Consider the following 18,824-nt stretch of genomic DNA (forward strand, 5'->3'; position numbering starts at 1 on the left):
GATTTGCAGCTATGTATAGCATTGTCAAAAGATTATTGGTGTTAAAGAGAGTTCTATATTTTGGGGAATGGTTTGGAAAGTGCTTTGCAGTTTCCCAAATACAGTCTAGTATTCTAAACTTCTCATTCAGTTTTATACTGATCTCATTGTCCATCAATAGGGTGTTATGATATCTATATTATCTGTATCTATATACATATATACTTTTTTGTATGTTTGTTGGTGGACCACCTCTATGGTCATTCTATCCAATTTTTATATCATAGTTTGGACAGCAGGTTTTCTTCATTCATTTGATTTTTTTTAATGTGTGGAATATTAGAACTTTTCAGTGATTAGGGATCACATTTAGGAAACTCTATACTGTTCTGGGGCTTGAGGCAATCAAGACAAGTTTCGTGGGAAAACAACATTTGGGACATCTCATATACATACATACATACATATACATATGTATATGTATTTATATGTAATTTATATATATTCCTTCTATTTGTGTTGTATGTTATACCAAAATTAGCAGAGTCTTTGGCATAAAGTAATTAGCACTTAATGCTGATTCATTCAACCATTTGTGATAGCAGCAAACCTTTATGGCAAACATGTCTATCTCTTTTATGCCTTGCTTGATATTATAATCAGAGAGACAGCTCTCTTTTGTGTTGTGTCTTTTGTATAGTATTTTAGCGTGTTCATATGTGCATGGGAGACACTTTTGCTTCTTTAAGGCTAAATTTATATAACAATAAAATTTTTTGAAAAAAATCTATAGTAAGCACAGTGAGATCTTATATTTGTACCTTTTGTTATTGTTGTATCCAACTCTCCATGACCCCTTTTGGGGTATTCTTGGCAAAGATACTGGAGTGGTTTGCTATTTCCTTCACTAGCTCATTTTACAGATGAGAAAATTGAGGCAAACAGGGTTAAGTGACTTGCCCAGGGTCACATAGCCAGTAAGTGTCTAAGACTGCATTTGGACCCAGGTCAAGACGAGCCTTCCTGACTCTAGGCTGATGCTCTACTTCACCTCCTAGCTTCTCCTTTTTACCTTTTAGTTCATTGTATGATGATGGAGCTTAATCAAAAGGTATTTATCTAGTACCTCCTATGTTCCAATTACTATGTTAGGTTCTAGGGATATATAGACAAAAAAGTAGTTTGCTGAAGGATGTTCTTTGTAAAAAGCCTCCTTGTTTCCTCCTCATAGCTACGTCAAAAATGCCCTTGATATGTACATAAAATACTTTCACAAAGATTTTTATAGAGTTGAGGAAATAGGCTGAAATATTAATCATATTTGGTGTAATATTTTCTGTTACCCTCAGATAGATATCTCTCCTCTGCGTGACATAAATCTTTAATATCATCACTATCATGTCATCACGGTTAAGTGGCTCTCTCCAAACCAATAATCATTGGCATAGGTCAAATCTTAGGGAAGAGCAACTATCTCTCCACAATTGAATAGCCTAATTAGCTATTAAAACCACTACTCCATCACAATACAACACAGTGATTCAATGATATTAATAAATGAACAGCAACACTTCAATTATAACTTACAAATAATGGCCATAATAATTACAGTAAGACAATTACTCTTGTTAGGAAGACCTTCAGCAGAAAAAAGCCAAAAGAAAAACTTTTTTGTCTGTCAGTTACAGTCTAGAAAAAAATCTTCACTGGGTCTTAGGATTTCCAGAGGAATTTGCTTCCCAACACTCAACAAAGCTTTGGGATTTTTTTATGTAAAAAAAAAATTGTTAAAGGCAAACCAATGTCCTAAGATCAAACCCCATATGCAAATATCTTAATTTTGTTTCTGGGTATTTGTATCAGGTTTGGTTTATGTAGATTCTTTCTGTGAGACTCATTTTTCATTCTCTGAATCATTTCCTCCAGAAGGGCCAATTGTAATCACATGACATATATTATAGTAGCACAAAGAATGACGATTTACTTATTTGACCCCCTCTTTTTATACTTAGTCTAGTCAAGCTACTCTTCACATCTTTGTTTTCCGTAATGACCATTCTGTTTCCTCATATTACACATCAGGCACCGTTATGTTGGAAGCTAAATGTGGTGGTTCCATTGTTTTTGATGGAGAAAACAATTTGCTGCATAAATCTTGAGAGATCTTTAGGATTTTTGTCTGTTGTCTTCTGGCTTTAATAAGGTTTCTTTCATAACTTTTTCCTATTTTATGAGGAGACACTACTCATAGTTTTATTTCATAAAATTTAAAAAATGAGATTATATTTTGAACTGTTTATACTCTTGCCTTCCATATCTCTTCACTTGGTAAGGAGCAAATGTTTGCTGGCACTTTCTGGGTTATTTGGGTCTCTTTATTGTGGTAACTGCTTCATATCAGTTACATTTATATAGGAAATGGATAGTCCATGTCAGTGTCTGCTACTTTATCTGTTTCTCATTTTTTTTCTGTATCAAGTTTCTTTAGATAAATAGTTGGTTGGAGTTATTTGAATATTTTCATTTTTTCTATAAGAAGTCAATAGTCTAAATATACATTGACAACTGATTTGGCAGTGACTCCTACTTTGGAAAACAGTCATTTTCTGACCAGGTATACTCAGGGTTTTTTTTTTTTTTTGTGACATTATTTAATGAATACCATATTCCATGCCTTCCGGACTCTCTTTTTGAAGTATTTATGATATAAATACAAGACGCTTCTCCATAGTCTACAAATCTTCAACTTCTTTAATTTTTTTCATCTTGAACCACATTTTTCAACATATATATTCATTGTCTCTCCACCCTTCCCCCCATATATGTCTTTGCATTGAAGCTGATTAATATATGTCATTGAGTATATGCTGATTTGATATTTGGAGGGCCTTGTTGAATTAGTTCTTAGAATTTATCTACATTCTCATCTCTTGCAACAAATGTCAGCAGATTAAAAACGGTTATTTTCCTGGTAGTCTTTTTGATTATGGTCATCTTGAGTACCATGAGGCAGGATGACCTGGCCCAAGATGTGATATTTCTTGGTGCCTTTGGAAGCCAATAAAACCAATTATGACAACTTCTTTATTTACTTCTCTATGTAGAATCAGCAAGGCAGCCTTCCTTTTAGCTGCAATGTTCTTCTGTCTTTTAGTTTAATTTATACTGATAATATTCGTATTCCTGTGACTCATCACCACCGTTACTGTATTGACTGATTAGACATTGCACAAAGATCTCACATTTAGAGCAATAGTTTAACTAATTAATTAGAGATAGTTTAAATACTCTCTAATTCTTAGTACCCTAAGCTCCCTTTTCTGTCCCTCTGCCATCACTGACAAAGCAGAAAGAGTCTTCACAGGAATAAAGACCTCTTTATAATTTTTTTTTGTTTGTTTCATGGGTGGCTGTAGCCCCATCTCTCCACCAAAAAAATTATCACCCAGTGGGTGGCTTACTGATGGTAAGCTTATCCATACCTGAGATAACTCAGGTGGTCCTTGGAAAGCAGCTAAAGTCTATTTCTAGGACATTATTCAAAACCTTTCCATCATGGTAGAACCTGCCTGAGCTGCTGACCTATTTGTATGGTTTTGACAACCAAGAATCCCATATATCGCGCCAGTGGAGTATGCATTTTTTGCATTTCACTGATGATGAAGGTTTCAAATTAGCCTTAAAAATGAAGTTTTTGAAAACTTACTTTGTAGACCAGTTAGTATCTAATACTTTTTCTGTACATGTTATGCATGATAGTGTTAATAAATGACATTTCTGTAGTACTTTAAAACTTGCAAAGCATACAACATTATGTAATTTGAAAAATGTAGTATAAGCCTATGTCTACCCTTTACTAGATGATAGTTTCATTGGTTAGATATCCATTTTATTTATATTTTGCCTATCATAAGTTCATTTATATTTTACTTATATCTGCACATTTAGATGTGTAAGAATTTGTGTATGTAAGCTTGACAATGAGTGGTTGAGTGGACAAAATTCACTTAGATTCAGGAAGACCTGGGTTCAAGTGTAGTTTCTGACAAGCACTTGCTGTGTGACCATAGGCAAGTCATTAAACCACTCCCAGACAACTCTCAACTTGAGTTACTAATGACTCACTGATCTGCATGAGTAGAAGGAATTTCTTACTGAGATTTCCCTATACTAGGTGCAACAACCATTAAATCTGCTCTACAGAAACCTTGCCCCACCCCCCCAACTCCCAAAGGCTTGGAAAGTAGAGTAAAAGTCTTTTTATGAAATTGATTTAGCTGATTTTTAAAAAAATTCCAGGCAACATTGAAAAGCAAATGTGTGCTGGAGATCTCACTGGCTCAATCAATAAAAGAACATTTATGAAGTATCTGCTGTGTCCTAGGCACTGTGCTAAGCCTCGGTGATACAAAGAGAAGCAAAAGACAGTCCATGCCCTCAAGGAACTCACAATCTAATGGGAGAGACTGAATGCAAACAAATATACACTAACAAGCTATGGACTGGATAAATAGGAAATAGTTAACAAAAAGAAGGTACTAGAATTAAAAGGGGTCATGAAAGGCTTGCTGTAAAAGATGGAATTTTAGATGGAACTTAAAGGAAGCCGGGGAAGACAGTAGGCTGATTGTAGGCAGAACTGAGGAGGAAAAACATTGCCGGCATGGAGGAAAACTGAAGAGATTGCCTTGGAGCAGAGAGATGAAGTGTGTTGTATGCAGAATAGACAAGAGGCCACTGTCACTGGATCAAAGTGTATAGGTCCAGGAGTAATGTATAACAAAAGTGGAAAGGTAGGAGGGGCTAGGACTTGAAGGGCTTTGAATGCCAAACAAAAATTTTTATCTGATTTTGGAGGCTATAGGAAGCCACCCTGAAGTCATAATATCCTTACCAAAAAGAAGACAAATCTAAGATAATCATGGTTTTGGAGACAGGTTGCTATGTTTACTGGTCTTCTCAGTTTTTGGCTTTAGCATCTTGTTCAATTCTTTTTTTTTTTTAAGGCAATTGGGGTTAAGTGACTTGCTCAGGGTCACACAGCTAGTAAGTGTCTAGCGTTTGGTCTGAGACCAGATTCAAACTCAGATCCTCCTGACTTCAGGGCCAGTGTTCTATCCACTGTGCCACCTAGCTGCTTCATCTTCTTCAATTCTTAAAGGCATAGCCTTTCTATTACATTTCGAGGACAGTAAGGAGAAAACAAAATTACTGGTAAAAACTGCACGGAATATCAATTAGATTTCTTTGTTTTGTGCTTCATTACCAAAATATTTCATTTAATGCATGAAAAGGGATGGACTAGAATGATTGCTATGAATATGCCATTGGTAAGCCAATGTTAAACGTGTATGTTTGGGGATAGCTAGATAATGCAGTGGATAGAGCACAGGCTATAGAGTTAGGAGGATTTGAATTCAAATCCTCAGGCACTTGACACTTGCTGGCTTGTGTGACCTTGGACAAGACCCTGATTGCCTTGCCAAAAAACCCCCAAAAAACAAAACAAAAAAAACTGTATATTTGGCTACTTGGCATTTCATTCAGAAGTGTCATGTATTTTCAATTTAGATAGGATATAATGTCCCCAAAACTTAGATGAATTGGTGAGTAAAATGACTTGTCCTTAAATAAGGTACCATCTGATGAATTACTGCTTCCATGCCACCATATTGAGAGTTGAAGTGGCCTAAAATTTTGTAGTTTGTTGAAATGAACATTGCATTTTCCTGACCTGGACTTACTGTGCGGTCACGATGATGTTGATCATTTTTTGTAGATTCTTGAATGGGGCTTTAAACTAATAACTGTACCTTTCCTTTTTCAAATGAGGAAATTGAGCTGAGTGAGATTCACAGTGTTCCCAAGTTACAGCCTCTGAGTCACTTACTTATATAAATAATTTTATGACTGTAACAAATTGTTCAATCTTTTGATATTATGTCTGGGTGATCCTGACCAGGTCATACCTTCCCCCCCCCCCAGTCTTTAGAATAATTACTGGCAATTTTGTTTCAGTAAGAGGAGTTCTGAATGACTCTTAGCTGTAACCAAACAGGAAGAAGCATATTTAGTTGGTGAGAAAACATTTCATTTTGAAAGCATGACCAGCAGCAAATTGGATTTTTCTTCTTTTCCTTCCTCGCCCCCCACCATGGTAGGGACTTGAAATGCATTTAATAAGCAGAATTCTTTTTAGCAAACATCATACTATGACCTAGTTCAAGTTCACTTTGCTGAATTTTCACTTTGAAAGAAAAAGCTATGCCTCTCCTTGGGCTTTTAATTCCTTCAAACACCAGAATGTCCAATTTCTTCCTAACTCTCTGCCTTCTCCCACAAATAGATTCCCGCAGGAGAGTCATCAGAAAATCACTCAGTTCAATGAGTTTATTGTTCTCTTTCTTTGATCAAGGTGCTTGAGGGGGAGAATGGAGAGGATAAAGGAGGATAACAAAGATTTTAAGGTATATGAACTAGAACAGGCAAAGGAAGCTACCCTGGGAGAAGAAGGAACAGTGAGTGGGAGATGTAATAGACCTGGTGTAGTGAGAGCTTCCTATTCATTAGAATTCTCCCAAAGTGGAGTGGCCCCCTGGGAGGGGGGCCTCATCCTCCCCTCATCCGTGGTGGCTTTTAGGCAAAGACAAGATGGCCACTTATCAGATATATTATAGAGCACAGGTCAGCAGATCCCCATGTCTATGACCTTGGGGAGGAAAAAAAGTTATATCTTTATTTTCCCTAACCTTTGATTGCTTATATTATCTTGTATTTTATTTCATGCTTTTAAAAACATTATTCTACTATTGTGCTGTAAGAAATGATGAAGGGATGCTTTCAGAAAATTTGGAAAGACCATATGAACTGGTGCAGAGTGAAGTGAGCAGAACCAGGAGAACACTGTACACAGCAACAGCCATACCGTAAAGATAATCCACTATGAAAGATGTAGCTACTCTGATCAAGACAATGATCCAAGACAGTTCCAAAGGACCCAAGATGAAAAATGCTATCCACCTCTAGAGAGAGAACTGATGAGCTCTGAGAACAGATTGAAGCATATTTTTTCACTTTCCTTATTTTTCTTGCTTTATTTTTTCAAGTGTGGAAATATGTCTTGCATGACTTCACATGTACAATGGGCATCCTATTGCTTGCTTTCTTGATGCATAGGGGAAGAGCTGTGGGAAGAGAGAGAATTTGGAACTCAAAATAAAAAAAGAATGATAAAAATATATATTATTCTGAGAAAAAGTCCATAGGCTCACAAGACTGACAAAAGAGTCCATGATACACAAAAAAAAGTGAAACCCAGTTATAGATGGGATTTGCTTTCAGCTGTGGGTGATTCTACAGTTCTATGAAATGTGAATAAATAATGTTAAGAATCCTGCCCATAGTGAAAGCTGGATATGGTATAGCTTCCTTTTCTGCTGAGACAGCCACCAACAGTACAGTTTTCATTAAGCAGTGTACTAAGTTTAGTGCTAGGTAGCAAAAGATGAGGCTCATGAGAAGATCTATGGCTTCTAAGTAATTCCATTACCAAGTTAAATAACCAGCCTCAAAATGTGGGAATTATCCATAGTTTGTAACAACCATTCTTTGTTGTACCTAGTCTGTGTTATTTGGATATTGTATTGTCCAATGCTAATTGAATCCATAAAAGCCTCTTCTTGGAATGTTAGCAGTTGTCTATAACTAGACAAGTTTTGGGAATGATCTCAAATACCCTGTAGGAAGGTATGCAGAAAAGAATGTTCTCTAAATGAATCAACTAGAGGTTTTAAAACATCATAATTCCTTGTCAATGCTTCAACAGCTAAAACAGCTTTGGACCATGCTGGGAAGGTTAAGAAATTTGATATCTTAGTCAAACACTGAGTCGAAGCATCATTGTGTTTGATGTATGAATTGACTTTATGGAACACACACTAACCCAACCTGTATTCTTTAGAAACTTGGGAATTTGATTGTTTACTCTGAAGAGGTCTCCACTGTGACACACACGTGGTGTGTAATCATAAGCAGCTACGACAGAGGCCATGTAAGCACCATTCTGCTTATCCTCATGTAACAGTTGAGGAAGCACAGCTAGTAAGTTCTTACATGGTTGTATAGAAAATTCAACTTCAAAATTAACCTTATTGACCCAAAACTTTAAATAAAAGTTAGAGTTACTTTAAAAGACTTTAATTAAATTTTTTGGTATCCATATAGACAAGTACAATTTCCTGTTAAAAAGGCCATATAGACATCAAGGTGGCAAAGAATAAATAGAGCATTGGACCTTGAGCCAGGAAGACCTCAGAAACTTATTAGCTATATGACCTTGGGCCAGTCACTTCACCTCTGTCCAACTCAGTTTCCTCATCTGTGAAATGAGGATAATAATTGCGTCTACCTCCCAAAGTTCCTGTAAAGATCAAATGAAATTGTAAAATGTTGCAGACTTTAAAGTGTTATATAAATGTTTATATAATAATAATAATAATTAATAATAGCATCTACCTCTCAAGGTTCTTGTAAGGATCAAATGAGATTATGTCTGTAAAAATACTCTGAAAACCTTTAAGTGTTATATAAGTACTCACTATTAATATTTTTCTCCATTAGGGGGAAAACAAATTTTTTTTTCCTTTCTAGTACAGACTGGAATATCTATTTTCAAATATGTATGGCAGGAAGGTGGAGGTGGAAGAAGGAAGGTGGGTGGGTGGAAACCTACCTCTTCAGACCATTGCTCCTTTCAAGGCTCGCCTCAAGGACCAAGTCCTTCAAAAGACTTTCTTGATTTTCCCATTTGACATTCCTCCCTGTCCCCTACCCTCTATCACTTTGAATTTATTTTATGCATATATATATATGTATATATATATATGTGTATATATATGTATACACACATATATGTATATATAGTATAGATATGTACACATATGCACACACACCTATATATGTATATGTACACACACATATATATATCATATATGCACACACATATGTATATAAATATTTATTATTTATGTATTTATATATCTTTTCCAGTAGAATAGTAGAGTTTGTGTACCTATATCCTCCCAGTATGTCCCTTTGAGGCCCGGACTTTGGATCACCTTGGATTTGTATCTCCTATGCCTAGCACAGGGCCTGTCATATAGTAGGCACTTAATAAATACTTGTTGACTGACTGAACAAATACAAATTGATTATGTTACATCAAACTTTACTTGGAAATTAATCAGTTCCATAAGGAATTATGTCCTATTGTGATTTAGTTCACTGAAATTTCCATCTTTAATTTTTATTCTGTAGAGCAGTGGTACTATCTATCCTCCCATATGACCATGAGACCTTATATCTATATTACAATTGACAAATTGACTTCTTGGGACATTTTCATTAATAGTACCCTTTGTCACTTTGGGTCACTGCATGGTTAGATGTGTTCACCCTGAGAATTAATTGGTCTGTATCAAAACAATGCTCATTGTAACATAATTCTTTGGCATAGGCCATGAATGTTTTTGTTTTTTATAACTTTTTTGGTTTTTTATAACTATTTCCTTTGTAATACCGTGTCTTTTATTTTATTCACCAAAAACCGTTATTTTGAGAAGGGGTCTTTTGGTGTCCCCAGACTACCAGAAAAGTCCATGACATGAAACAGAGTAAGAACCCCCATGGTCTATGGTGTTGGGCCAATATGGGGAATGATATCGTTGTTGTGCAGCAAACTGAAGGGAAGGGCATCAAGCACAGAAGACAGATGGTTTTAGATATTTGGTAAAAGTCCAACTACAAACATTGTGATGTGTGTGTGTCTATAGCATACAGGAGCTGATAGCCTACCTTGACATCCAGCTTTAAGAATGGGTGAGGCCTTTTTGAGAAAAAGCCCCGGTCAGCTACATGGTGAAGGCAAAATTGTAAACAGTTCCTCAAATGGCAGCTTTAGGTGCAAACCAAAGAAGAACCTTCATGTGAATTCAGTGAACAATGTTGTTGTGAAGCATTGCCTATACCTACTCATGCAGCTTGCACTAGAGCCAGTAATATTTTTAAATGAATAACTGCATAATAATAATAGCTGACATTTATACTGTGCTTTAAGTTTTGCAAAACACTTTGTGTGTTATCTCACTTGATCTTCACAACAACCCTGTGAGTTGGATATATTAGTTTTCCATTTTAATAATTAGCTAACAGGTTTAAAGAGGTTAAATAGTGTGCTCAGGGTCACACAACCAGTGTGTGTCTGAGAGAAAACTTGAATACAGGCTTCCTTGACTCCAGGTCTCTCTCTACTATGCTAACTATTTGCTATAGATAATAAGTAACAATGTTATGAAATTATCTGTAATAAATAACAACATTGTTGAATTATATATAACAAATAATGGGATGTAATTTACAACAAAGTATATATAAATCACATATTATATGTAATTAACATTGTATATTTTATATTATATAACTGTAAATATATTATAATATATTATATTATCATAACATAATATATTATAATTATAAGTACATTACAACATATTATATTATAAATGTATAGTAATATATTTAAATGCAATATTATATAATTATATACTACATGTGTATATATATATATACATATATATATATATATATAATTCATATTATTATGTGGTAGATAACATAAATGAGTAAGTATGCATCTCTATGTCATTCTCCAGCTCCCAATCTAGAAAATGTCATCTCTGTAGGTTGGTATTTAAAGCCTGTACCAGTCTGATTCCATCCTACATCTCCAGGTTTATTTTATTTTAATTCTAAACTGAACACCAAAGAAGGAGCATATCTGTACACAGAGCAGAGCACCGAAAGAGGATTCTATATGAAACTGTGAATTCCCATTTCACAGTGCTTGCTTTTTATGAAAAGATGCTCACTGTTTTATTTAAAAAAATATATGTGTATATGTTGCACATTACTTTCAAAACTGTGTTGCTTGTTTATACTTCCTTCTGAATTTCCTTCTGTTCTCTTCTGTGCATTCAAAATATGTGTTAATCTCTTGTTTTCATCACCTTTGATACTTTTGTCCTTTTCCAGTCACTAATGGACAGAAGGGAGGGAGGAGCACTCCCTGTAACAAGCATAGTCAAGCAAAACGAATCCACATAGTTCACAGGTCTGAAAACTATGTCTCTGCCCCTTATGTCTATCATTTCTTGGTGGATGGGTAGAGGTTGTCTCTTGCTGCCTCAGGACATGTGTTCTGGCTGTCTGTGCTCCCATTTCATCTGGGCAGGGGCCCTTTCCTATTTCCCTTGGGCTGCTGGGTGACTTCTTATGCAGTTCTGGGATGGATAGAAGTCACTATAGTTTTTCAATCGACTTTTTTTTTTTTGGTGATTGGGGTTAAGTGACTTGCCCAGGGTCACACAGCTAGTAAGTGTCAAGTGTTTGGTCTGAGGCTGTATTTGAACTCAGGTCCTCCTGACTTCAGGGCTGCTGCTCTATCCACTGTGCCACCTAGCTGCCCCTGAAGTAAATTTTTTTTTTAATTTTGCTAGGCAGTGGGGTTAAGTGACTTGCCCAGGGACACAGACAGTGAGTATCAAGTGTCTGAGGCTGGATTTGAACTCAGGTCTTCCTGACTCCAGGGGAGATGCTTTATCCACTGCGCCACCTAGCTGCCTCTACACTATATGTTCTAACCAGATTTGTCTGCTTATTATTCCCCCAACTTGGCATTTACACAGACTTTCTCACATACCTGGGACATACTTCTTCCTCATTCCTTGTTTTCCTTTAAAGCTTAGTTCATATACTACTTTCTACATAGGTCTTTCCTGATCTCCCTGGTTGTTCATGTTCTTTCCCTTCTCAAAGAATCATGTAAACATGATTGTAATCTTGTCCTCCCTTCCTTGCCCCCACAAACCTCAGAATGTAAGCTCCTTTGTGACACACTTAATAGGTGCTATTAAATGCTTGTTTGGATTGGATTGCTGGGATGAATTTATGCATATATGTATACATTATAATATAATATGCATACGTGTGTGTATGTAATTTTACAAATGAAGATTTGATTACTGGAATATAGAATTGTACTCAGAGAAAATACCAAGGGGTAAACTCATATTCTCATGTTTAGGGTACTAAAATCAGGCTAGAAAGGCATACTGGATAGTGAGAAGGCCTTGAAATCAGGAAGACCTAGGTTCTAGTCACTCCTCTGATACATGCTGTCTCTGTGACTTTGACTTTAAGCAAGCCACTTAGTCTCTCAATGCTCCAGGCAACTCTTTAAAACTAGAAGTGACTATCCAGCAAAACTGAGTGTAATCGATGAGGGGAAAAATTTATATTCGATGATATAGAGGAATTTAATGCATTCTTGAGAAGCCTGAGCTAAATAGAAAAATTGACTTTCAAATACAAGACTCAGGAGAAGCATTAAAAGGTAAGCAGGAAAGAGAAATCATAAGAGACTTATTAAAGTTTGACATGTTTACATTCCTATATGGAAAGATGATATTTGTAACTCATGAGATCTTTCTCAGTATCCCTCCCTGTTGGAGGGAATATATATAGATAGAGGGCAACAGGTGAGTTGAAGATGAAGGGATGATATCTAAAAAAGAAAATTAAGGGGTGAGAAAGGAATGTACTGGGAGAAGAAGAAAAGGAGGGGTGGAATGGGGTAAATTATCTTCCATAAAACAGACAAGAAAAAGCTTTTACAATGGAGCGGAAAAGGGGGAAGGTGAGAAAGCATGAGTGAACTTTACTCTCATTGAATTTGGCTTAAGGAGGGAATAACATACACACCCAATTGGTGTGATGAGGGGGAAAATGCATTTTCTCTTACCTTTCCAAGGTATCTGACCATGTATTTGACCAATGTATGAGAGAAACTATTTCATTAAAATAACCAATATCTTATTTTTCTTTTTTTTTAGTGACTGCACATATGGAGTCTCTTCTTCACATCACAGTGAGATGGGGCTTGGTTAAATTTTCACAGTTCCTCTTGTGTCTCCCGGGGGGAAGACAGGCCCTAGCTTTGACTAATGAAGAGGGAGCTCTGCCATTAGACTTGGCTTTGAAGCTTGGGCACTCCAGACTGGTAGAAGTCATCAACAAGTGAGTGTCTGCTTAATATGATGCATTGCCTGTAGATATTAATTGATTATGGTACTTGACAAGTGAAATTCTTTTAATAATATCACAGTTTGGCTGTTAGTGGTAGCCAAAGAGCCAGAGCAAAAGTGTAGTTAGTATAATAGGAGAGCAACCAAAGATGCTATTTGATAAGAAGCATTTTGTGTTTCTGCTGCCCTTACCACTCTGGTTTCTACTTCTTGGTGATTCCATTAATTGATATTATAAAGGATCATGAGAAATTATTGAGTCCTTGTTGCAAGTAGTATTTGTGATGGCAGCCACTGTGGTAGAAAATGCAAAGAGAGGAGAGCAGGGCAGAGGAAGGAGCAAGAGGAAGACAGGGGAAAGAATACCTTCTCAATGTGGCAATGGTGGATAAAATCTTTCATGGTTTATGCTTTGAAAACACATTTTTTCCCCTCACTTACCTGTGATATGGTTTCCATTCTCTCCAACCCACTTATAATGATTCACAAAACCTTTCTTTGACTTTCATGACGCTATTTTCTTCTAATTCTCTTGTTTGATTTTTCTTTCTTATTCCTTCCCTATCTCTTCTTTCCACTGCTCTTTAACTATGTAGACTTTGATTTTTTACTATTCTCCACCTGACATTCCTTCTCTAGAGATTGTTTACTCCCTTATGTATTACAACAATTAGATACTCACATATGATTGCCAATTTCATACCTCCGGGCTTGCCCTTTCAGTTTCCTTCTAGTTCTTACTAATAGGTTACCTCTAGTGGCAAGTCCCACTTATAGGAAATTTCATGTCAAAAAAATTAATCCATCTCTGTCTTCCAAACCGCCATCCATTTCCAGTTTTTTCATTTCCTTCTCACCTCCACTTCATAGAATCTTTCTCTTCCTTCAAGACAAAGCTCAAGTCCCTTTCCTGATTCCCCAACTGCTATTACCCTCCTTCCAAACCACCTTGCATTTAAATACTTTGTGTTTAGTCTCTTCATATTTCTTCACTATATATCACTTGCTGTCTTTATTAAAACATATGATCATTTTGAGTATGGATTTTATATTGATTGTGTTTGGATCCCCAGTGACTAGCACAAAACTTGGCATATAGAAGACTGCTCTGTAAATGCTTGTTGGTTGATTACCATGAATAGTACCTTTGTTTTCATGGTTCTCAGGACTACAGAGCATGAAATCATCTTTGGTTCCCTCCCACCTTCACCCCCTATAGTCTATTATTAAGCCACATTAATTTCTCTCCAGTGTCCATAGAATCTGTCTCTTCCTATCTATTACCTCATTGACCATTACAATAATCTACTGACTCCTCTCCTTGTCTCTAATTTCATTCTAGTATTATTTATCCTACATATAGTTGCAGTCCTGGTCAGAAATCTACAATACTTTCTCTTATTTATCATACTAAGTCAGAATTTTTCAGCTTAGCTTTCTTTTGTTTTCTTTTTATTTATTAATTTTTATTTATTAATTTTCAACATTCACTTTTATAAGATTTTGAGTTCTAAAAATTTCCCCTTCCTCCCCTCTCTCCCCGCACTGAGAGGGCATGCAATCTGATATAGTCTATACATATATAATCATATTAAATACATTTCCACATTAGTATTATTGTGAAAGAAGAATCAAAACAAAAGGGAAAAACCATGGGAAAGAGAAAGCAAAAAAGAAAAAGAAAAAAGAAAAAAAATGTGCTTCAATCTAAATTCAGATTCCATAGTTCTTTCTCTGGATGTGGATAGCATTTTCCATCATGACACCTTTGGAATTGTCTTAGATCATTGTATTGCTGAGAAGAGCTAAGTCTATCATAGCTGATCCTTGCACAGTGTTCCTGTTACTGTGTACGATGTTCTCCTGGTTCTGCTCATTTCACTCAGCATCAGTTCAAGTAAGTTTTTCCAGGTTTTTCTGAAATCCATCTGTTCATCATTTCTTATAGAACAATAATATTCCATTACATTTAAATACCACCACTGTTTCAGCCATTCCCAATTGATGGGCATCCCCTCAATTTCCGATTCCTTGCCACCACAAAAAGAGCTGCTATAAATATTTTTGTATGTGTGGGTCCTTTTCCCTTTTCTTTGATCTGTTTGGGATACAGACCCAGTATGCTATTGCTAGATCAGAGGGTTTGCACAGTTTTGTAGCCCTTTGGGTATAATTCCAAATTGCTAGAATGTGGTTGGGTCAGTTCACAACTCCACCAGCCGTTCAGCTTAGCTTCCAATGCAGTTTACTATCATTTCATCCATCCATTGAATTAGTCATCAGCTTCTTCCTTCTGGCATAGTGGTCTGTGGCATGCTTCCACTATAACATCTCTTCTATTTTCCCCTCATTAATTCTTGTCCGAATACTCTCAACTATGCTTTTTCCTTAGTTGGTTCATGGACTTCCACACATTTGTGTATTTTATTGATAGGCTATATTATTTGTGTGGTTTAAAAAATCTAATATACTCCTTTTAAATATGGTGTATCTTTTCATGGCCATATTCTAGTTATGTGTCATACCCCCCCAATCTCAGTGGCACTCAATGATACTCATACCACATTGCATTTTGCTTATTATTCATATTCTATACATTGGTATATGAACACTAGAGATAATAAATAATGTTAATATCCTATTTCCTATCATTTGTTTCTCGTGATTTTGCATGCTGTTCTCTTCAACAGAAATGTGCATTTTTCTATTTTCTACCCATCAAAGTGAATCATCTTCTACCTCAAAGCTAAAATCATTAAGACATTTATTTTTGTTTGGCTAGGCAGTGGGGTTAAGTGACTTGCCCAGGGTCACACAGCTATCTAGTGTTATGTGTCTGAGGCCGGATTTAAACTCAGGTCCTCCTGACTCCAGGGCCGGTGCTCTATCCACTGCACCACCTAGCTGCCCTAACACATTTTTTTTCTCAGTCGCGTTTGTTTCAGATCAAAACCCAGTTCTGTATCTCACCTTAATACTTTTTACATTCAATATTCATTTATTTAAATTTATTGAAAATACCTACTATGAAGTATGTAGGAAGGAAGAAAACATTTATTAAGTGCCTACTAAGTGCCAGGCACTGTGCTAAGTAATTTACAATTATTATCTCATTTGATCTGCACAACAACCCTGTGAGGTAGGTGTTATTATTATTGCCATTTTACAGGAAACTGAGGCAAACAGAGGTGAAATGACTTGCCCAGGATCATACAATGTCTGAGATCAGATTAGAACTTAGATCTTCCTGATTGCAGACCAAGCAGTGTCACCTTCTGACCTGTAACTGGGGGATTACTGTTCTAGGCACTAGGTGGAAGGCAAACTGCATGCAAAATGAAATCCTTCCTACCAGGAGTTTATATGTCTCATGATGTCTTTGAGAAATAGCTGAATTTTATGCAAGGCAGATTAAAGTTGTACTGATATTTTTTAAATGAGCAAAAATATAGAGACCACTGAATTTGATGCCAGTTCTTTTGAAAAATTCAAGAATGGACTATTTACTAGTACTAGGCCCCTTTCTTTGTTGTTTGACTTAAGTGGGTTGAAGGAAGGAGAGAAAGGAACATAAATAATTCTCTTCCCTATACTCGACCAAGGGAGAGCCAGGGGGGTGTGGGGAAGGAAAGGAAGAAGCAAAGCAACGAGGAACAGTTCAGAGATAGTTAAGGAATGGTTTTCATTCATTTGTAAGCATTGGAATGAATTTAAAGCTCTTCAAAGAAAAGTGAGAACACTGTTTCACTGTTCCCTTGGTCATTGGACAGATGGTTTGTGAGCTCTTAGGGAGTATGGTCATCCCCAGAAGCTAGCACAAGTTTGCCAAGAACAATTCATACCCAATTAGCCTCATTTCATTTTTTGAAAGCTGTGGACATAGTGCCTGGACCTCAGCAAGGCATTTGACAAAGTTTTTCATGCCCCTCTTTTGGATAGAACAGAGAATTGTAAGCTGAGAAGATAATATACTTTGGTCCTTTTAATTTTGGTGAGAGAGTAGGAATTGATCTTCCATATGAAATGCAGCTGACCAAGATCCATTCTTATTTCTTCATGTCTGAAAGAGTCCTTTCTTATGCTGTCTAAAATACTATTTGAAACTGTAGCCATTAACTTTAAAAAATCCATTAAAGTGATTTTCTTAAAGCATAGGTCTGACAATGTCACCTCATCCCCATTTAATAAACTGTAATGTCTCCCTGTCTCCTCCAGTCTGATTCTCTCTCTGTCTGTCTCTCTGTCTGTCTGTCTCTCTCTCTCTCTCTCTCTCTCTCTCTCTCTCTTCTCTCTTCTCTCTCTCTTTTTTGGTGAGGCAATCGAGGTTGTGACTTGCCCAGGGTCACACAGCTAGTAAGTGTTATGTATCTGAGGCCAGATTGAACTCTGGCCTCCTGACTCCAGGCCCAGTACTCTATCCACTGTGCCACCTTGCTGTCCCTCTTCCAGTCTCAAATATAAAATTCTGTGTTTGGCATTCAAAGTCCTTCATAACCTTGCCCTACCTTTGAAGGCCTTTCTGTCTTATTATATCTCACCTCTCCCTTTCCTGTGTCTCATGAACTTGTCAATCCAGTGACATCTGTTCCTCAAATGAGTCAGCGCCTGCCTGGGCATTTTCATTGGCTGTCTCATGCTTGGAATGAGTGCCTTCCTCATCTCCATTCTTCTGTCTTCCTTGGCTTCCTTCAAATGCCAGCCAAAATCTCATCTTCTACGGGAAGCCTTTCCTAATCCCTCTTAATTCCAATGCCTTCCCTCCACTAACTACTTCCACTTTATCCCACATATAGCTTGTTTGCATGTTGTCTCCCCCATGTTGCGTGTTGTCTTGACATGAGAGTGAATTGGATGTGGGATGGGGCAGAGCTGTACAAAGTCATCAGCCTCACTCTTTCTCTAGAGTCATCAAAGTCCAGTGGCAAGACAAAGGTCAAGACAACTGGTGAGGGCCCAGGATGAGCTCTTTGAGTCTTTCTTTCTCTATTAGCTGGGCACATTGTAGATACTTAATAAATGCCTGTTGGCAGACTGTTGACTGAGGAAGGGTTCTAAGCTCAGGTCAGATCTAATAGACTTAGAGTAATGGACTTCAAAATAGTCCTGTTGCTTTCCGGCTCATGGTGAGTTAATCAGATAGACATTTCCAAGTAAACACTTAGACATGTTTATATGGTTGTCAAAGATCACATACAAAGCCTTTTAAGCTTTGGGACAAAAAAATCACATTACAGAGAATGTAGTCACATTTAACAGAAATGAACAACAACATTGGTCACGCAGGTAGTTTCTGCTAATGGCAGAGTACTGCTGGGAGATGAATGAAGTCTATAATGACAACCTCCAGAACACTCAGCTCTGGCAGATTTTTCTGAGGCAGGAAAGTGTTATTAAATGAAAATGCCAGGCTTGATTACAGGTTAAAAATTCACATTAGTTTGAAGCAACAATACATTTTGTCTCCTGGACAGCTTGCCAAATTTCCATCTTGTTTTTGCCCTTCTCTCTGTCTCTCTCTGTCTCTCTGTCTCTCTCTGTTTTTCTGTCTCTCTGTCTCTGTCTCTGTCTTTCTCTCTCTCTCTCTCCCCAAACTCATTTGGTCCTCTTATGTTTTGTTTACATTTCTGGTCTTCATGATTTTGTGTGGCCTCTTCACTCTCTCCTTTGTCATCTCCTTTCTGGATTATCTGGACTATTCTGGACTTT

At 36.8% G+C, this 18,824-nt stretch overlaps 1 protein-coding gene across 3 annotated transcripts in view; it reads left to right on the plus strand.

Annotated features, from left to right (window-relative positions):
* The window catches only part of ARHGEF28 (Rho guanine nucleotide exchange factor 28), a 249,912-nt gene that overhangs the window by 22,159 nt on the left and 208,929 nt on the right, over positions 1–18,824 (plus strand). For all 3 annotated transcript variants that reach the window (XM_020998382.2, XM_020998383.2, XM_078153157.1), the window contains exon 3: positions 12,927–13,110. In XM_020998382.2, coding sequence (XP_020854041.1) covers positions 12,927–13,110 — 184 coding nt within the window. The remainder of the gene's footprint in view (positions 1–12,926; positions 13,111–18,824) is intronic.

Source organism: Phascolarctos cinereus, unplaced genomic scaffold (assembly GCF_003287225.1).
Source record: "Phascolarctos cinereus isolate Bilbo 61053 unplaced genomic scaffold, phaCin_HiC Scaffold_4;HRSCAF=312, whole genome shotgun sequence".
In the NCBI taxonomy this organism is placed as follows: domain Eukaryota; kingdom Metazoa; phylum Chordata; class Mammalia; order Diprotodontia; family Phascolarctidae; genus Phascolarctos; species Phascolarctos cinereus.